The 21,511-nt window shown below is 39.9% G+C and overlaps 2 protein-coding genes across 5 annotated transcripts in view; both read left to right on the forward strand.

Moving 5' to 3' along the window:
* Positions 1-3,862, forward strand: part of pkn1a (protein kinase N1a) — a 42,579-nt gene extending 38,717 nt beyond the window's left edge. For all 3 annotated transcript variants that reach the window (XM_044029076.1, XM_044029075.1, XM_044029077.1), the window contains exons 18-23: positions 9-71; positions 289-365; positions 451-593; positions 1,088-1,195; positions 1,336-1,416; positions 2,560-3,862. In XM_044029076.1, the coding sequence (XP_043885011.1) occupies positions 9-71; positions 289-365; positions 451-593; positions 1,088-1,195; positions 1,336-1,416; positions 2,560-2,763 (676 nt within the window). In that variant the 3' untranslated portion in view covers positions 2,764-3,862. The remainder of the gene's footprint in view (positions 1-8; positions 72-288; positions 366-450; positions 594-1,087; positions 1,196-1,335; positions 1,417-2,559) is intronic.
* A 665-nt stretch (positions 3,863-4,527) lies between these two features.
* On the forward strand, positions 4,528-21,510 carry map2k7 (mitogen-activated protein kinase kinase 7). 2 transcript variants are annotated; one of them, XM_044029078.1, is made up of 13 exons: positions 4,528-5,119; positions 5,670-5,846; positions 8,648-8,695; positions 11,823-11,967; positions 12,955-13,021; positions 13,965-14,078; positions 15,449-15,568; positions 15,741-15,848; positions 15,943-16,122; positions 16,269-16,349; positions 17,125-17,267; positions 17,353-17,398; positions 17,558-21,510. In XM_044029078.1, the coding sequence occupies exons 2-13, from the start codon at positions 5,723-5,725 to the stop codon at positions 17,699-17,701; spliced, it is 1,320 nt and encodes a 439-aa protein (XP_043885013.1). In that variant the 5' UTR covers positions 4,528-5,119; positions 5,670-5,722; the 3' UTR covers positions 17,702-21,510. The 2 variants fall into 2 exon arrangements, with proteins under 2 accessions (XP_043885013.1, XP_043885014.1); XM_044029079.1 differs by lacking the exon at positions 8,648-8,695 and having other exon boundaries at positions 4,530-5,119.
* Position 21,511: the final 1 nt, after the last annotated feature.

Raw genomic sequence — 21,511 nt, forward strand, 5'->3', positions numbered from 1 at the left:
GATTTCAGGTTTTATGCAGCCTGCGTGGTCCTTGGGCTTCAGTTCCTTCATGACCATAAGATTGTGTACAGGTGAGTGGAACCCAAACTAAAACAATTCAAAGGAATTAATTAATCTGACATTATTTAGATTTCACACCTGATGTATAATGTATGTATAACGTAAACAACAAAAGTCACAGAGATTTATGCACAGCAACTTTAATTATTGTTCGCATTATATCATTGATTATTCTAAACTCCTCATGCTTTGTGAAATATACACATCTTCACCTTCCCTCTTTTCCAGAGACCTCAAACTCGATAACCTGCTGCTAGACACAGATGGTTATGTGAAGATTGCTGATTTTGGACTGTGTAAAGAAGGTGCATATTCATGTCACTGACAAATGAGCTTTCTTACTTCAGTTTGATTAAAAGTGTTCACCCAAAACTGCCCCTTCCCCCATAGGAATGGGTTTTGGGGACCGAACCAGCACATTCTGCGGGACGCCAGAGTTTTTAGCCCCAGAAGTCCTAACAGATACCTCTTACACCAGAGCAGTGGACTGGTGGGGACTCGGGGTCCTCATCTATGAAATGTTGGTGGGGGAGGTAAGAAGTTACTCACATACACACAGCGCTTACGTTGCCCATGGGCAAAGCAAATGTCCGCGTGAGCACACATCACAAACTTGTGAGATGAGATGTCGTGCTGTGCTTTCACAGTACAAACTCTAGCTGAGACACTGTTCATCTGGACAAATGAAGGATGAAGCCGATTGTATTCACATCTTTGTTTCACAATTGCTCCCAACAGTGAACTAAATAAGAGGCCAAAACGATGGGTGTGCTGTTGACCCCGGCTGACTGTCATTAAAATATAGAAATCAAATAATTAAAAATTGCCAATGTGCTGAATTTCTTTCATTTCAAATGTCTCATATTTATGTTTTTATGAACTGTCTGTAGATACTTTGAGGAGCATGTTATTCTGTGTTAATAGATATAACTATCTCTGTATACATCACATTTGTTTTCACCAGTTTACACACTTGATTTGTGAAAGTATTGGATTTAAATGTACTTCTGTGTTTCTCTGTGTGTAGTCTCCTTTCCCAGGAGACGATGAGGAGGAGGTGTTTGACAGCATTGTGAATGATGAAGTCCGTTACCCACGATTCCTCTCCACTGAGGCTATTGGCATCATGAGAAGGGTGAGAATAACACTGTTGTGGCAAAGGCTGCACTCGCATACAATGCATGAAACACTTACTACTTACGCATCACTTTATTATTTGACTCTGACATCCTCAATATGTTCAATTTCTTATCCTTGGTGTGTTGTCATGAACAGCTACTTAGAAGGAACCCAGAGAGAAGACTGGGCTCTGGTGAGAAAGATGCAGAGGAGGTGAAGAAGCAGCCGTTTTTCAGAGTAAGTACATAAGAGTATTTTTTAATACTTTGCCTACAATAGCCTGCAAAATGAAAATCTAAACATGATGCATATGCATCAGGTGAACATCAGTGGCTGACTTCCACCCACTGTTATTGAAGCAGTAGTAGTTGCAGTTTGCTCATATCAACGACCGTCTCCCAGCACAACACATACTCCAATAGAAACTCCACAAAATCATAAAAAATCAAAAGAAAGTTTTATAAATTACAGCCTGCCCCACATCTTCTGAGCATCCCCGTTTGTAACCACATTCTGGAACAAAATATATGCTGAATTAACCATTATATTTGGGTCGGAATTAGTAATTCATTGGGATGAACTTCTGTTTGGACTGCCGCACTCGATATCCTTAAATAAAAGAACAAATATTGGGAGGAGTGGTATGATATCATTTACCAAATCTTTGTAATGGAGAGAATCACCTTCTCTTACAGTTTACAGAAATCTAAATTTGAGTAAAATTGGAAAATGTTCATCTCTTCAAGGCTCTTTTGTTTGAATCCTGCCCAATCTATGACTGAATTTTACCCAAACCTTGTCTGTATTATTTTTTGTCCGTTTGTAGTAATCCCCCCTTTTTTCTTTATTTTTATTTTTAAACACTGTCAAAAAAAAAACATGTTTTATGTTTGTGTTCTATAATTACACTGAAGACTGAATCACTGTAAAGAACTGTAATAAAGAGACAATTTCTATTGTTATTATTCTCAATAAAGAAAATCTATTAAAATAAAAAAGTACAGCTTTTCAGGTTCAACAGGAAAGTGAAAGATGTCAAGACCGAGAGTGTTGCTTTAGTTACCTCGTCAGTGTGCATCATGTCTGTATTATACTAGTCTCCTCTGTCACTATGCACTTCAGTTACAGCCATGGGACGCAGTTTTTAAAACTTTCACATCTATTATTTATTACGTTTTATTCCTCCCTGCCATGTGTGAGAATCATCAGCTAATATAAAGGGAAAGAAAATGTTCAAAACTTATTGTGTAGACGTGTTTTCATGAGAAGTAGCAGCAGGAAATATTCAGTTTGCATCAGCAGTAATATGTTTAATATGATTAAGAAGCTTTACTTGAAAATTCAGAACTTTCTCTGCTTGTTTGCTCCATCTTTTTACAGAATGTAGACTGGGAGGCTTTGCTGCAAAGAAAAGTCCCCCCTCCCTTCATTCCCTCAATTGGAGGCAAAGAGGACGTCAGTAATTTTGACGAGGAGTTCACCGCCGAACCTCCGACCCTTACGCCTCCACGTGAGCCCCGTGTTCTCTCCCGCAAGGACCAGGACAGCTTTAGGGAATTCGACTATGTCTCTGACCTCTGCTAGTGGACTGTTGGCTTGCAGATCCTCAACTGTGAGGACACCGTGACAGTAACTGTTGGAGCAGGCCGACAGTATCCACTGACTGTTCTTATCTGCCATTTATTACACTGTGAATGAATGTGGTGAGACTGGGAGACGTTGGTCTGTGTCTTGTGTGTGTGAAGGGTTTTAAAGATTTAAGAAACTGAGGAAATAAAAGTTGGGACAGATGACGGGGTTCAACGTTGTACCACAAATGAAGGATGAACACAAAACCTCATCTCTCCGATCAGTGTACAACACACCAGTGACTTGTGTATCTTGAAAACGTTAGGCTAAACAATGGCTCCTCAAATACTCTTTTGTGTCAGTGTAGTCACCTGTGCAACAGCAAGGGGACGAGCTCTTTGTACTTACTGACTGTTTTGAGGCCAATCACTGTGGCCTCGTATACCAATGCCTTACATTTTTACTTGTTGTGTTTTATCCAGAGAAAAGTGGCGTATTTTTGTGTGTTTAGAAGAGATATAACAACGTGCTGTAGAAATACTGTACTGAAAAATCTTTTTTTAAAGAGAAAAAAATCTGTAAGTGAAAGCGTAATTACTGATTACATTTTTGCTGTTGAGCTATTCCCAGCAGTTGGATGATGACGATGATGGCTTTCAGTCATGTCATGAATCTAGACGTATTATAAGTTAATTAAGGGGTAAACAACCACTGTCTTATAGTGGACCTTTCATGGGGTGTCTACAAACCACTTTTTATAATGTGTGCTGCTTGGTTTTTATCATCCGTGACACAATCCTACATTTTTCACGAGTCATAGTTAATGACCATCAATGCATTGTTCAATACCCTGAATGTAGTTAATGTGTATGTGTTTTGTTTTGGGGTTTTTTATCTGTGGATATTATTCATAATTTGATAAACATGTGTAGCACACACACACACAACCATCAGCATCAAAGCTATGTGGCGAGCGCATTATCTAATAGTTTTTAAAATGAAAGAAAGAAACTGAACACTAACACTTGAGAAACAAATATGAGACACTTCTTCTGTTATCTATGTTACCAGAGTTTTGTGAACATGAAGTAATTACAGCAGACTTCAAAGCTCATCCGGCTTTTGCATTTTGATTCAGTGTCTGTTTTTAAGAGTTAAATTCACCCATGTGGTTTCCAACATTGTTTAACTGAAACTGACATATCTTAGCAATATTTGAAAATTGGGGTGGCAGTACATGCAGTGAGGGCAACTTCTGTAGGCAATGCATTTCTAAATGCACATGACCAATAGAGGGAACAGACGGATAAATGTTGGAGCAATATGATCAGTGGTAAACATTTCTGTTCAACACAACCATGTCTTAGTAGAGGTGGGTCTTGTCATGAAGCTAGTGTAGATTTGACCTTTTTTGTGTATGACATCACAAAACCATGTGAGACCATGAGACTTTATTTTATGAAGAAAAATCTGGGGTAAATCTATGAAGTGTTCATTCAAGCACAAACACTGGAAAGATAAATCAATAAAATATATAGTGGCAACACCTCAAATGCATTTTACTAAAACAAAAACCTGATTACAGTGTATATTAAGTATAGTTTTAGTTGGATTGATGTTCAGTGGGATAACACAATCATGTCCTGTCATCTTTATACAAAATTGTGATCACAATCATTTGGATCATTATGAAAATAATATGTTGAGCCAACAAACAATTAAGAATACAAGAAATTAGTCATTGTCGGAGCGAAGGGTGGCATTTCGTCAAAGTGTTTGTTTTGTCAAAACAATGTAATCTAAATAATTGAAACTGGATTAGAAAGTGTTCGGATAAATTGCTCCATGGACCCAGTAGGGATAGAAGTCGTGGGGAAAACTACTCAGGAAAATCTTTTTCGTTATCAATTTATTTATTATAGTTGGATACTTGACCAGAAAGTTGAAAACAAATACCCCTCACTATTTCCCAGGGGTCAAAGCTACAATTAAATGTGCTTGTTTTGCTTTGCCACACAGACAGAAACAGTAAGTCATTTAGTTTATTGATGGGGAAAGACATTAAATTCACCCTTTTAAGGAGAAAATTCATGATTTTGGTCATATGACCAGAGTTAAGAGTACAAGGGTCCATCTAACAGGTCGTGACGAGCACAGCCTCCTCAGCAAATGTTTGCTCAGTTGTCTCTGAAGTGTCCCTGTGAAATAGACCGTCCTCTAACAACTGAGCAAACCTCATCTGCTGGTGAAGACCGTGTGATAATATGGTCAAAAGCAATAGAACAAGAACGAGTGCCGCTGCTACTGTAAATCCCAGGATTGAAGATAAAGGTTTATTGGTAGCTGAGCAAATACACCAACCGATTCTGAAGTAAGGATTTTTTATTAGATTATTATTAGCATTTAGTGGATTGCACTTTTTAAGATCAAGAATAAATCTCAATTTACCTGGACTTTTAATATTTCCTCCTAAAACAAATTATTAAATTATTAAACTTAGAAATGGTTGTGTAATGTAATTTAACCTTTCTGAAGATATTGTGTGGTCCAAAAAATGAACAAACCTTTTGACCTTGTGGAGCTATTTAGTCTGATCCTCAGGGCTTCAGGGTTAGGATAAGGGACTAGGGAATGCGTTATGTCAATGATGTGTCCTCACTAAGGTATAAAAACGTGTGTGTGTGTGTGGACCAAAAACCTATACACCTATGGGAATGAGTACATTTTTAAAGTTAGGGTTAGAACTGAGTGTAAGTCAGGGTTAGGCATTTAGCTGTGATGGTTAAGGTTAGGGTAAGGTGCTGGGGAATGCATCTTGTCTGTGAGTGTTCTCACTTCGAAATTGTGTGTGTGTGTGTGTGTGTGTGTGTGTGTGTGTGTGTGTGTGTGTGTGTGTTGCCTGTCTGTCTGCCTGCTGCCAGAGAGGGGAGTCGAGAGCTCTGCTGGGAAACTACATGGTGCTCAATTTTTCAAGATGTCGTCGCTGGAACAGAGGCTGTCGCGAATCGAGGAGAAGCTAAAGCAGGAAAATGAAGAAGCTCGCCGGAGAATCGACCTCAACATCGACATGAGTCCACAGCGATCACGTCCCAGGCCTAGTGAGTATACGCCGGGGGAAACCGGGGAGTCGGTAACGGCCAGAATTGCAGGGGGAAAGATCTCCGAGCTGGAGGGAGGGAGGGAAGAAGCGGAGGGGGCAGGGTGGGTGTTAATGCTGCTCCTAGCTACTACCTGCTAACAGGCTAGCTACATAAACAAACACCGACTCGGCTTTTGCTGAAGGTTTTTGTGTAAAATCACGTACATGTCAAGTGGGACTATTTCTGCCGTGTGTCAAATAAAATGTGACAAAAACACTGGAGCGCTGTCATGAGAAACGTTGCTGGCGGTCACGTCAAGAAATCTGTTTTGATTCAGGGCTGTCAAACATGCTAGGCTAACGGGCTCGCACTGAGTGATAGTCGGTGGCAGGCCTAGCGTCAGTGAACATTTGATGTGGTTTTCATATTGTTTGTGTGACTATTATACACGTTGCCATTTCACGCAAGCGTTTGGACAGTTTGACACGAAAAATTAGTCTTGCGGCATAGTCATTTTTTTACCTGCCACTTTTGACCCTTGTCGAAACAGACGCTAATTTGAGCCAGCTATCACATCTTGTTTTTATTTGACAGTGTACTAAAACGGTTTAAAACTACTACTAAATGTTTAGTAAGAGTAGGACTAATGGGACAAGACAAATTAACTTAAACCGTAAAAAACAAGAATTTGATGATAGGAAAAACAACAATAGAGAAAATAAAATATAAAGGTAGATGAACACAAAAACACAGAGATATACTTTCATTCATTGGGTAACAAGTGCAGAGATAATATGTCTGGGCTTGCTTATGAATACTTTTTATTATAATGTGTGGAAAAAAATAGCTTATCAGGTATTCAAACTAATTTAAAGAAAATGCATATTATGTGTGTTTCCATCCCCTGCTGTTAAGCAAATATGGGGAATTAGTTCATTGAGATAAACAATAGGTGCATTTATGCTCTGGGTCACTACAGTACGGTGATGTAAAAAGAGATGGATAAGGATTAGTGTGAGATCAAAAAGCATTTCTGCTGTTTTTCAATCTGTAATATTACTTAGTAGTTGTATATTACTCTTGACTAAGTCAAGAGTAATGTCCGACGACTTTCCAGTGCTGTGAAATGTAAATTCTGGAGTGAAATTTCAGTTATATGGTTTCTACATGTTATCCTTTATTTGTTGAATCTGCTTCTATTGAACCTATTTGCATTTGCCTGTTATCAATGCACCAACTTTTTTTTCTGTTTTTTCTGTGTGTCCTTTCAAGGTTTTATGCACCAATCTAAACTCACGTACTGTCTTTAATATCATTTCTTTAACAACTTTTGAAATGTTTGTTAAATATATACTTATTATTCCATTTTATCTGTTTGGTTAATTCAGTCCTTCAGTGAAGGTTGTGTTGTGTCTTACTCTGCAAAATTGAACTGGTTTCTTACAAGTTGGATTTTGATATCACATCAAAAGTAGGTGGCTGGTGCTATGTTATAAACATTTTAACTTTACATGGAGCGGTCAGGTGCAGATCCACTGAATCAACTTCATCCATCCTTCCATCCATTTTCTACCACTTTATCCTCCAACCCACTGAATCAACCCTTAACAGTGATCAGTGATTGTGAAGGCAGTGTAGTAAGAAGCAGTTGGATCCATCTTAAGGAGAAAAGTCAACAGCCTGTTAGGTTAACATGTAATAATGAGTAACACTGCAATGGAGATATAAACAACTTAATTTTATTACAAGCAAATTATATTGGACTTGTAACGCCACTGTATACTGACTTATGTTCTTTCCTACAGATCGTCACTCACTCAAATCTCTGACACATGAGTTTTGAGAGGCACTCTTTTTATTTTGCAGTTATATTAGCTGTGTAAAAGATTGAAAATGTGAATGATTTCAAGTGAAGGCTGGTATTATTCTGTCTATCTTCTACATCCAACAAATCCCATGAAAAGACTTACACCAATGTCAAAGTCATTTTACAAAGAATCATCCTTTTTCTCTTTCTTGATCAAAAACAAGAAAGGCGTTGATACACTTTGTCAGATCAGTATATCCACTGATACTGACCTTTATTAAGTGCACAACCTTGAAATACCTAATCCATGGTAAATTCAGTTTTTAACATCATAAGAGTTACAGTTTTTCCATCATTAGTTGCTTTCATTCAGGCAAAGCAGCCCCCTGATTCTCAAATGCAACCACAGTCCCTCCTCTCCTCAGTCCACCCTGCAGAAAGTGGCACCAGTGAGGTCCATGCAGTTAGTAATCAAATTATAAATCTAGTTGACATTCACCACACTGCTGTCATGCTGCCACCAGAGCATCAAATGTGCAATAATCTGCTCTTGAAAACAGTTTCCAAGAATCATTCACTTGTGATTGAGTAAAAACCACAGTGCTCAGCAGTGTATACGACATTACTGAGACTTTTTCACAATGAAGCCATGTATGTCTGACCTATTTTTTAGAAACATGCTTGAGATAACTGAAGTAGGAATTAGCAAGCTTGCGACTGAGTGCCACAGGCAGGGTAGGACAGTACTGAGAGATGCACTGTTTGTGATTTTGGGATTTGATGATGGTAAGAAAAAGAGTAATGCCAGCAGAATTATACTATATGCACTGCTCACATTTGTGTGTTTTCTTTTATGAGTGAATAAGTGAGTTATAGAAGTCCAAAAAAACATTTTATTTTCTATGGTATTATTTATATGATGGAGTGTTTGTGTGTGCACAGGGGTTTGATTGTCTCTGTAGTACAGTGCAGTAATGTGCGTGTGTGTGTATATTTTCTTTCCTCCGTCTAGTCATCGTGATCCAGCTCAGTCCTGCTCCAGCCCCTTCCCAGCGTGCAGGTATCATTCAATCCATCGCTCTCTCTGCCACTGCACTTCTCTTTCTCCCTTCCAAATTTCACCTCTCATACACCCCCACCCATCTTTCATTCTGATATTTTTCTTAAATTGGGATCACGACATGCCTATTTAGTGAAAAAACACAGGCAGGTCTTTAAATTCTCACCAATTTACATTACATTACATGTCATTTAGCAGACGCTTTTATCCAAAGCGACTTACAATGGAATTGAGTACAATCAGCCAGGGGTGGAGTCGAACTTGCGACCATGATGTCTTTCGCACACAGGGTACCGGTCTTAACCACTGAGCCACTCCACCCCAATTTAGTTTGATTTGTTTTACTCAAGTATAGTCTTATAGGTTCTCACTACTAATGTGTACCTTACTTTGATTTTTAGGGCTGGGTATAGTGACTGATTTCTCATTGATTTGATATTGATTCAGTTTGATATATTTCCAATTTTAAATATACATTTTTTTAAAATATCCTGCCCAGGAGCGCATTGGATAGTTTGAAGTAATCACCAACTTGTCCAGCAGAGGGTCCTGTGCGCACATTTTGTATCCATGCCCTTTCTGCTCATTAGAAGAACAGTGATTTTACTGTATGTTGTTTTGTGTTGATGATGGAGAGCACAAACAAACTAAACTTTTCTCTTGAGAAGACAATCACTTCACCAAAGCATCTGAAATGCAATGTGTTCAAGTACATGTATTTCTGGTTTCCTTTCTCTGGTGAATTTAGGCACATTCTGTTTTAATTTGTCTTATTGTTAGTCAAATAGATTGAATTGAATTCATGCCACTTAGTAAAGGTGAAGTAAAGTTTATTTTCATTGTGGATTACAGCCACAACTTTTAAGCATGCTGACTTTGTAATTCAAAAATCATCTCACTGACACACACACACATATTCTCTGTTACTCACACATTTAATCCCCTACCCTCTAACTCACACCAGTGGCCTAGAAGATTTGCAACTGAATGAGAATTTCCTCTGTGGGGTAAAAGTTTAATCCATGTTTGTGAAACCAGTCCCTGACCAGTACTGATATTTTAGCTGACCATTTATTTACACCTCTTCTCAAATCACATCCTTGCTCCATCTTTCCATCCCTTCTCCTCTCTGGCTGTGTGTGTCTGTGCCAGTGGCAGGGCAGTGTTGGTTTGTGTTGATGTTCACAGTGTATCCATGTGTGTTGACATGTGTCAGATGATTAACCTTTGTTTTGCTGGAGGCAGAGAATCACGGTGCATGTGGCTTTTCTGCACGGCACAATGGTTTGGGTTGTGTTTTGTTTGACGCGGTCTCTCATTCAGCATCCCCACTGGTCTGTCTGCAGGAGTCCTGTCAACACTCTGGCTTTTCTCCGTCTCTCTTGTGTCTTTGTTCAACGACTGAAGATACTCCTTCCTGTCCGAGTCTGACTGACCAACTGAATTCCAGCTTACTCTGTACTGTGTAGTTTTTGGCAGATCTTCTCACCTCTTTTTCTTTCTCACAGACTGTTTGATGTTATTTGTCTATTATTCATCTTCTGGCATCCCTCTCTCCTCCTCCGCCTTCCAGTTGCAGCAGCACTCTGTGAGCAGGAGGCAGAGCAACAGTGCCTGCAATATCTCTCTCCCCTCTCCTTGCCCTGTCTGCCTGTCAGCCGTATCATCCCGTGCCTCCATCTTTAGCCAGCAGAGCTGTGGAGATGTGATCCGTGCCAAAAACTGCTTGTGTCTTCCTTCCTCTCCACACTAACTCCTCCTCCCGTTCACTAACTGATTCTCCGTTTACAGGTTCATCCATTCACAGGTGACTCATGGATCCAAACACCCGCTGGCAGTCCCAGAGGAGTTGCCAGCCTGCTACTACAAAAACAATCACAATTATGCAGTTGCATGAACTATGAGATGTTTTTCAGGCTGTTGTTGAACTTTTTTTTTTTACGTTACTAATGTGACAGACAAAAAGTATAAAATTAAGCACTAAATAATCACCAATCTTGCACACACACACACACACACACTGTTACTACAAGGCCATCAGAGTTTGAACATGTCTGTTCATGCATGATTTACTCCTGTATTTAACAGGGACCAGAGGCATGTTGCATCTTTTTTTGATCGGTATTTACTATATTGTTATTGATGTGTATTAGTAGACTGTGTGGCTTTGTGTGGATAACATTGCCTTTTACAACAAACTACAGTTTATCATTAGTTAGGTTTTATTTATTTTAATAATCCGTCAGATTCATCGGTTATAACTTCACTAAAAAGATGTCCTATTGGGTAACAGAGGCGAACGGTTGCAGAAAACTAAGGTGAAAAGCGTAATAACCACAATGTCCATCGCAAACTTTTCATACACATCAACTTATTGGTTCCTGAATGCAATGCATTACAAAATTGAAAATTTGGTTTTACTTCTATATAAACTGATGCCCTGCTGTTTGCTGAGATCACACTTTAGTTTTGCTGGCATTGGTTTAAGAAACTAAACTTTTAATAAACTGTAGTTTTCTTTCAAAACCAGCCTGTGGACTGTTGTACCTCCCGAGCTGTGGGCTAACACTGTGCCTTCTCTGCCTGAGAGTAGTGTTGCTTTTGCTTGGAGATAAACTGCCCTGTTTGTTTTGACACTGGTTTGGGATATCAGCGGAAAAAAACAACAAAAAAAAAAGCTGTTAGTTCACGTGCTGTTTAAATTATACACAGGGCATAGATAAGGATTCTTTGACCTCGCCAAGGTCGGTTTCCTTTCTACTCCATGCAACTAATTAGAAAATCATTTTCAGACGATATGACCCGTGATATAATGGATGACGTTCATTTCGGTCCAGTGTCCGGACACTTCAGTGCGAAACAGTCTGAAGGACAGTTTTCAGGAAGGATAAATGAAATGCAAATTTACCAAACTAAGCAGATAATTCACTCATAAATTAATAATGCATTATCACCACTTATACATGTGCACATCAGCATACAATCACTAAAATAAGGGATTCATTGAATGCATGAATAAACATAGCCATGATCTTACACTCTGGCATGCAGGCCTCTGGTGTAAAACACACTCATCTTCTTCTTGAGTCTCTGTCTAATGTGTCTTGTCCCCACCATCCCTACCCAGCACTTCAGCTGCCACTGGCCAACGACGGAGGCAGTCGTTCATCGTCTTCAGAGAGTTCGCCACAGCACCACCCCTACCCCAGCCGCCCGCGACACATGCTCACCCTGCCCACACCTCCATATGGCCTACAGAAGAGTCTAGAGAAGTATGTTGACTTTCAGTATATGTGCAACCGCAATACTTAATCAGAACATTTAATTTTTTCTGTAAAGTAGTAACATTTAATAATCAGAAATCAGTCCAACAGCATAGAATCACTGTCTGCTATTTGACACCTTCACAATATAATTGTAAATGTTCAAAATTAAATTTAATTTAAAATGTAGAAACCTTTAATGGAAAATGATACATAGCATAGCATTTAAGTGCAATTTTTTGCAATTGCATAATCCATGTTACTTGTACGGATTACAGTTACTGTGCTTAGAGATTTGTTGTTTAAGGGGGCGTTTGGTTCCACAGGGTCACGTTACCATGTTAAGTTGCAGTTTATAAATTCACAAATAGGTGAGGATGGTTAAATGATTTAGCATTAATTGTATTATTGCACCAGGCACAATTACCAAATCTATATATGCCTGAGTTAAGATTGTCAGTTAAAGAATTGTGTTTGCTTATTTTGAGTTAGTGATGAATAGCCAGAGTGGAGTTTGTGGAGTCTCAGACTGAATGTGGTGGGGTTGTTGGTAATTGGTCCTTGCCCACCTTCAACTGTGGACTTTCTCTGCCCTCGTGTTTAATGGCAAGTTAAACCTGCACAATATTAAAGCTCTGATGAAGGCTATGTGCTGAAATGCGTAGGTGTTTGTTTGTGATGTGAGCCAAAATAAACCAGAGACAAAAAACAGAGTATTTTGTCCTTGATGTGATGTGATTTTTTGAACACACAAGCTTGTTATGACCACACACAATAACACAAATGCTGGCTGCTAACCTGTATGAATGAGCAATTGAAGACGAGTAAGTGATGGATCCACATGCAGAGAGTTTGGGTGATGAGATGTACAGAGACAAACAGCCTCCACTTCATAGAGCCTATGAAGGCTCTTTTCATGGATGTCTGGTACTAAAAAAAATATCCTTCATGTGGCAGTTACACCCCATGACCATGTGCATTCTTGTCTCCCCACAGTGCAGAGATTGACCAAAAACTTCAGGAGATCATGAAACAGACGGGATACCTGAAGATCGATGGTCAGGTGAGCTTTCCACACATGTTAATTCACCCAAATTCCATAATCCGGTTCATGCCATCAATATTGTACCTGAAAAGCAGGATGTGAGGTTGTATGTATAGTATTATTCTATTCTTTATTTTCCTTATTGTCCAATGCAGCAATGAGCATGCCGGCGTATTCCTGTGTCGGAGAGATCTGCTGTAGTCAAAAATCAAATCACATATGTCTCACTTTTGCACTGCATGTTTTTTCATTACCATCGTTGTGTGAACAGGAATTTACTTTGTCTGGATCCCTCATTCACTGTCCTGCTGCTGTAATTATGTGCAATAAATACTGGTTGTGTTATTTCATGGAAGAAAATAGTCCCCTGCAAATTCCTTTACTCCTTTTTGACAAATGTTTGGTACAAACAGCAGGACATTTTCTTTTCTGTTGGAACCATTAAGTAAATTGAGAGATTATGAAAATACAAAATGTCTGTTTTGTATTTTTGTGGGACTTTAGCTGGAGGGCTGGACAATAATATCAAACTTGATAGTAAAAACATTGAATAAGCTGCACTTATCTCTTCAGTGTTTTGAGCAGGATAAAGATCAATCTGACTTTAAAGAAGCTTGAGAAGTTCATATGACTCAACTCTGCACTCCAGATTGTTTTTACCTCGCCTCATTAGCCCTGAGGGGTTGCTGCACTCAGTGAGCTTTTACTCACAGTATTTGAATCAACAATGATTTAACTTCTATATATAGGCATGGAAATTATGTTTCTTCTCACTCTTTGCTGGCATTCTCAGTCGTGGTCCATGGGGAAGCTGTTTATTTACACACCAAATCATTCCTCAGAAGAGTTAACTGTGTCCTTATGGTACACAACAAATAATCTTCAGTTAACTGTTTAACCTGTCAAAATAAGTGGTGCAGGACCTACAATCTTTTCAGTTGATGTGTTTGTGCGTCCACAGCGGTATCCAGCAGAGGTGACAGACCTGATCAGTGAGGGGGAGATTGGCAGTGGCACATGTGGACAGGTCTTCAAAGTGCGATTCAAGAAGACAGGCCATGTCATTGCTGTCAAAGTAAGACCCCGCTGCTCTTACTTGTTTATAGGTCTCACACAACCAGCTACATCTTATCCCGCATTAGCCCGAGTGTGCTCAGCATCCAGCTTCATGCTTTCATCAGGCGATGAGCCTGGTATATTCAACAGCCACCAGGATGAAATTATCTGCAAATATCTATTTGTGCGTCTAAAATACAAAAGATGTAATTGCTTTGGCTGAAGAACATGTGCTCTATTGAACAGATTCTGTCTAGAAATCAGTCGCTCTCGTTACACAGGTGAATTTTGCAGGCGTAGCCAGTGTGGCTGAAAGGAATCTAACAGACAACTATAGGCTAGAGATATTACTGATCTGATTCAGCCTATTTTCTGTGAAATGAAATCTCCATTTTCATTTGTTTCAGATGTAAAATACCCTTATCTTCCCTGTCATAAGTTTATTGTTTTTGTTTATTTAATTATTATTAGTTTTATGTAAAAGATTGAGCTAAAAGCAGTTGCCCAAGGGAGAAACATAGACATTGAAATGAATACATTCTGAATTTCATTAAATATAACTATATTATCGGGCCACACGGTGGTGTAGTGGTTAGCACTCTCGCCTTGCAGCGAGAAGACCCGGGTTCGAGCCCCGGTTGGAACAAGGGCCTTTCTGCATGGAGTTTGCATGTTCTCCCCGTGTGTGCGTGGGTTCTCTCCGGGTTCTCCGGCTTCCTCCCACAGTCCAAAAACATGCAATGTGGGGATAGGTAAATTGGACACTCTAAATTGACCATAGGAGCGAGTGTGAGAGCGAATAGTTGTTTGTCTCTATCTGTGTGGCCCTGCGATGGACTGGCGAACTGTCCAGGGTGTACCCCGCCTATCGCCCGATGTAGCTGAGATTGGCACGGCACACCCCGCGACCCTCTGGTTGAGGATAAAGCGGTAGATGATGACTGACTGACTGATAACTATATTATCTAAAAAAGAACTTCACATTTATTAGTATTTGGAAGCGCATTCTAATAAAAATACAGTATATATAGTATATTTGTTCCATTTTCTCGCAACGTTCCCCTGCTACGACCACAGAGCCACAAACTCACATCTCATAGCATGATCAAACACAGTAGGAGTGTGATTTTCACCTCAGCTCAGACATGTTTTCTGTTGTGCATTAATTGTGGCTAGTTTACCAACACAGTGGCAGTAATAACAACCCTCCTGTTTATGAGCTGACTTAATTGTAGCTGTCTGGGCTGTGTAATAATTAGGCAGTCAGTCAGGTTATTGGAAGAGTCTTGTGATTTCCAAATGTGTGTTTCTTAACTTGTATGCCGCATTTGTGCTTTATACATTGAGATGCTAGCATGAATCTTAGTGTGTGTCTATGTGTGTCATCAGCAAATGCGTCGCACGGGAAACAAGGACGAGAACAAGAGGATTCTGATGGACCTGGATGTGGTGCTGAAAAGTCACGACTGTCCTTACATCATCCAGTGCTACGGTGCCATAGTTACCAACGTGTGTCTCTATAATGCTTCACTCACTTCTACATTTGAATGTCACTTAACTCACTTTCTGAACTGGTAAAAGCTGGACATGTGTCTGTGTCTGTGTGTGTGTGTGTGTGTGTGTGTGTGTGTGTGTGTGTGTGTGTGTGTGTGTGTGTGTGTGTGTGTGTGTACATGTACAGACGGATGTATTCATTGCCATGGAGCTAATGGGAACATGTGCAGAGAAGCTGAAGAAGAGAATCCAGGGCCCCATCCCAGAGCGGATCTTAGGAAAGATGACAGTAGCTGTAAGTGGAAGAAACACACACACACATGTACAAAGTGCTATTTTGATTGTTTTGTTCTCACTGTTTGGTCTTGTTCTGTGCGTTTCTGCTCCAGATTGTGAAAGCGTTGCAATACCTAAAAGAGAAGCACGGTGTCATCCACCGGGACGTCAAACCCTCAAACATCCTCCTGGATGCTAAAGGTCAGATCAAACTTTGTGATTTTGGCATCAGTGGACGCCTCGTTGACTCCAAGGCCAAGACCCGCAGTGCTGGCTGTGCCGCATACATGGCAGTGAGTGAAAACACAAACATGTACACTCAAAACAAACAAATCACTTTCCTGTTGTAATTTCACAAACACAGTATACTGTATGTTTGCAAAGGTATAATTTGTGTGTGATAGAACCACTGATTTGGCTGTTGTCTTTTATCCTGCAGCCTGAGAGAATAGACCCACCTGATCCCACCAAACCTGACTATGACATCCGAGCAGATGTTTGGAGCCTTGGCATCTCTCTGGTAATTTTGTCATCATTTATCACCATATATAAGAGGAGTGTCAGTCTGGGTGTTTATGACCAGTCAAAGGGTTCCACAAGTGTGTAGTGTTGTTTTTTTTTGTGTGTGGTAACTCTACTAAAATATACCTAATCTCAAACACTTAATTTTGACAAGTGTTTTTTTGAAAGTGGCAGAATTAGAGACATAAACATTTAACGTGACACAATGTAGGATTTCAACCTTCAAATAATGTCTCTCTATGTTTATTTTGATAGTTCATCAACTCTTAGCGGGGAAGTCACTAGTAGCATGTAATAGTGAGACTACAGATTGTAAGAGATGGAGGAGCCTTTCTTTTCCCAAGCATATCAGGGAATTGTGGTGGCCTTCGTATACGAGATAGGATATTTTTCTCAAAATATTCACATTTGCAAATGTCCCTATTATGGAACGAAGGAAATATAATTTTATCTTAATAGGTGAAATACAGGCTTTGGCTTGTTTGTCTATTCAAGCTGCTGGAGAAACAGTGTGACAACGTCCATAAAGCAAAACTATAGCATATAGCAAACCTAAAGTACATATAATGCCATGAAACCATATAGATTGTTTTTCTCTTCTTCTACTGTGGCCTGTTAAAATGTTTGCCATGATTTGGGCCTATTAAGTGACTATTTTTATCTTTCTTCTTATTCTATATTTATTATAGTACTTAAACATGAGCATGACCAATCATAACCAATAGTAAAAACTAAAATTAGGTCAAATTTAAAGACTAGTTATGTCTCTGTAGGTGGAGCTGGCTACGGGACAGTTTCCATACAAGAACTGCAAGACAGACTTTGAGGTTTTGACCAAAGTGCTGCAGGAAGATCCTCCTCTGCTGCCTCTCGGTATGGGCTTCTCCCTCGACTTCCAGTCCTTCGTCAAAGACTGGTGAGTTCAAAACACTCTTTGCAATTGATTATATTCAAATTCATATATTGCAGTCTGGCTTTTTCATGCGCATATCTCTTCTCAGCCTCACAAAGGATCACAGAAAAAGGCCAAAATATCACCGGCTGCTGGTAGGTCACAAGGCATTAATGAGAAATTGCCAGAATAAACAGAATTACCTCAATTGTAACTGAACTCTCTGCCTTTGTCTGCCTTTGTCTTGTGTGTGTGTGTGTGTGTGTGTGTGTGTGTGTGTGTGTGTGTGTGTGTGTGTGTGTTCCGTCACCCAGGAGCATAATTTCATCCGGCGTTACGAGGTGCTGGAGGTGGACGTTGCCGGTTGGTTTCAGACGGTGATGGAACGCACCGAGTCACCTCGCAGCAGCCAGTGTTACAGCCATCAGCATCAGCTCCACTCGCTCTTCAGTAGGTAGCCTAGCCCTGCCGGGCGTTAGCTTAGCCATACGCTAGTTTAGCCTAGCTTTAGCTTTGCCAAGCCCAGACTCGGTCTGTTCTAGTCTAGCCCAGCATCATCAGCTAAGACTAGTGTTAGACTCGGGCCCACCTGTCCATCTGTCCACCGGAGAACCTGCAAAAGTAGGAGGAAGCTACGGGAAACTCGATGGAGGTCTCTGGATGGACAGATGGAATGATGGATGAAGAGATGGACTCATGGATGGATAGATGGCATGGGTTTGCTTGTTTTTTTTCGTACATTGAATCTGGACAGGCAGACAGAGGAGTAGGGAGCAGAAAAGGGCCGACACTGTAGTTGGCTTCTTTTCTTTACCCACTGTTACACTATCATACCACGTCACATCACAGAATACATCACTCTTACACGCTCACATTGACTTTAATACAAATGTGTGTCTATCCACTGTGTGTTTATACATTTCCTTCCACTTTTCACTAGTTTCATAAGACAACGCTTGTCTCAAGAGCATCGATCCAAGCCTTTGGATTGGTCAACAGAGTAGTCACTACACACTGGAACAGCATCTGCTACATTAGCAAACATGAATCACTCTTGTACATACATTTTATAGAGGACACAGCAAAGTCCAGTGCAATTATTGTTCTTCAGGTGTTTCTATTATCTCTGTGTTAGTGTGTGTGTGTGTGCAATCACTAGTTGTTTCTGTAAGTGAGAGATTTCTTGCTTGTCATTTCAATCATCTTCACACTACTGCTCTAACACAACTGAGAACAAATTAATCCGTTAACAGAAATATTAGTCTCATTACATTTGATATTAACTATGTTTAGAATCATCGTCATTGTATTCACCTGCATAATTGGAAAAATGAAATGAAAAAGAATTACAAAAAAATTAGTGTTGCATTCTAGTATGATATCGAGTATGAGCCGCTTATATATTTTTGGGTGTGTATTCACATTGAGTTAGAAGAGAGCACTACATGATATGGAGGGATAGAAATTGAGACATGTGTCTGACTTTCTTTTTTTTTAAGTATTTTCTGAGACAAAGCTGAGGGTGTGAGACTTATTTACTGTTACTGGTGTGAGGACGAAGAGAGGTTTGGAAGTAAAAAGTGGGAGCAGAGTGCTTTTACGTCGAGAAGGCTAAGAACAGGAGCTTATCTTGTATAAAGGAAACAAGCGATGTAGATCCTCTTACCTGTGGAGTATTTCTTTACTTCACTCTCCATTTGTCTACCTCTTTGTCGTTGTCCACTTCTTTGTGTCCACCTCTGCTGTTTAGTGTGACGTAAGACTCCACAGTTTCCAGACCAAAGGGTGTGTGTAGGTTATTGTTGCTGGTGGAAGCTGACAGATTTAGACCTGTGTCTGTGAGAATTACAGACTGTACAAAACCACAGAAAAGTCTTAGGGTAAGTGATTTTAGAGCAGGGGTTTCAGCTAACTTGTGGCACACCTACGTTAATAATTGTTAAATGACACCAGCACATCTGTGTTTTGTTCATTTTTATTTGTCTTGGTGTTTGACTGTCAGACTTATATTTAGTCCTCACAGTACAGTAGATAGTGTTAGAAAATATTTTGTTTTGCTGATTCTCAGGGTCATAATTTTACAATTGTAGTTTTACCCCAGGCCAAACTTTTGAAAACCGAAGTGATTAAGCAAAGGCAAATTAAGATTGACCAGACAGAATGATGCCCCACTACAACCTGACAAGTGACCTTCCCTTAATTAGACATTGAGACTCACGAACTAGAGGATTGTAAAGATTACAGTAAATGCGATCTGTTTAAAGCTGCCATGTAAATATGTAGTTTATGAGCACAGGTTTACAGAGATTGAGTGACCTGATTCCCAATGCCTCCCCTAGTAAAATGGACACTGCCAAAGCCTGCCAGTTGTGCACACTCAAAACTCCCACACTTCATGTCATGCACTGAACCAAATCACTGCTAGACACTGGGACCTGGGGAGTGGCATTTAAGGAGCAAAGAAACTGAAGTGTCAGATAGTGAGAAATCTGGGAATGTTGTTTGGATGGCAAAAAAGACGAGTGGAACTGAAATGTCAGGGAAAAAAAGAGTTGAGAGGACAGTGTGAGGTGAGAAGGAAAGCAGAGTATTAAGAAAGTGGGATAGGAAGTTAAAGGAAAGTCAGACGAACTGGAGTTGAACGACGGGAAGTAAGATTTTAAAAGAGCAGACAGAAAATCTGTAAGGAAAGTATCAGGCCACGTTTCACAAGACTGCTGTGCTCAGGCCAGCTGGTTATTGTAAAAAGCTTTCATGGTGTTACACCAATTAACCAATTTTGATTTTGGTGAGTAAGTTACCATGTTGTGTTTATGATGTTCTGTTTAAACTATTTTATTTATTAAATTGCTACTGCTGCTACTTTTTATTGCTTAAAAAAACGCTGCTGTCACTTCTTTTCCCCAAAGGATAAACACTTTATTCATTTTCTTTTAAGCCAAATAAGTGAAATAATGCAAAGTCTACACGTGTAACCAAATACTGAAGAGCAAGTGTGAAGAGGGCAAAAGCAAGTTTGATGAAATGGATTTAGAAGAGGAAGTTCAGGGAGCACTAACTCACACACGGTTTTAACACACACCTCAAGTGTAGCTCAATGTAGTTTGTCATTTGTATCCCATCATCACACTACAACTCTGTACAGTGAAAAGTATGACCAGAGGAGACGTCTGTCTGTCCAGATGCTTTCTGTCACGTCCATCCTTTACTCTGTCCGTCCATCCCTCCGTCTGTCCACAGGTCGCTGCCTGCAACCTTGACAACCTTGACAGTTCACACCAAAGGTGTCCATGACTCAACAGAGAAATACTAGAGCGTTGTTGTTGTTGTTGTTGTTGTTATTGTTATGACTATTGTTATTGACATTATATTGATTACTCTCAGCTATAATATATATGAAATATAGCTAGTGGCAGAGGGTGTGTGTGAGTGTGTGTGTGTGTGTGTGAGTGAGTGTGTGTGTGTTTGTGGGAGGGGGTGCTGTTGTAAAGCAGTGCCATTATGTGTCATGCACTGTACACGGGGAGACTGGCGCACCAACACGCGACAAGGGCCAAGCGATAAAACGTGCTGACTCGTCTTTTTGCTCAGTGAGTTAATCTGGCCTGTGTCAGGAAGTAAGTTCAACGTAATTCAAATATCATAGAAGTGGCTAAGAAAGGAGAAGAAAGGACAAGGCTGAACATTTATATGTAATAATTGTATACATACATGTAGGTGCTTTTAGACAGTAACTCCTTTAATTATTTAAATTATTACTGCATGTCCTGACATTTCAGCAAAGAATGGCCCCAAAATAAATAAGTAGAAGCAGACGTTTTATGACTTAAATGTATTCTCTAATATGAACAATTTAGATGCATCAAGATATAGACAGAAAAAAAAAACATCTTCTCTTTGCAAGCAAACTGCAAAAAGATTGGTAATCATCATCTCCACATGACAATAATAATCTACAGCATAGATTTTGAGCATAAATGTAGTGTTTCTTCGAGTTTTTGTTGATGAAGTATAAATCAGGCTTTAGGCCCAAGCAGAGGTGCTCGAGTGTGTGGTCAGTTTGGACCTGATCCTCTGTCTTAGCTTGGAGATTTACCACCAGTTTAAGGCTCAGGACACTTCGCCCTTGTCACTTCATGATACAGGCCCCTGAGTAGATGAGACCGAGAGTTAACGCAACTCCGTTGGCTCAGCCCTTGTCGGGTTTTAATTTGGAGGCCACGATTTACCTTCCGACAATAAAGGGAGGTCGTTTTGGCCTCACTGCT

This window comes from Solea senegalensis, linkage group LG6, assembly GCF_019176455.1.
Source record: "Solea senegalensis isolate Sse05_10M linkage group LG6, IFAPA_SoseM_1, whole genome shotgun sequence".
Taxonomy (NCBI): Eukaryota; Metazoa; Chordata; class Actinopteri; order Pleuronectiformes; family Soleidae; genus Solea; species Solea senegalensis.

Excerpts from the sequence above, each read along its gene's own strand:
- map2k7 (XM_044029078.1), top strand. The coding sequence starts at position 5,723 with ATGTCGTCGCTGGAACAGAGGCTGTCGCGAATCGAGGAGAAGCTAAAG. Across the intron at positions 16,123-16,268 it reads GCTGTGCCGCATACATGGCA|CCTGAGAGAATAGACCCACC; the intron begins GTGAGTGAAAAC and ends TTTATCCTGCAG. Across the intron at positions 17,268-17,352 it reads CAGTCCTTCGTCAAAGACTG|CCTCACAAAGGATCACAGAA; the intron begins GTGAGTTCAAAA and ends ATCTCTTCTCAG.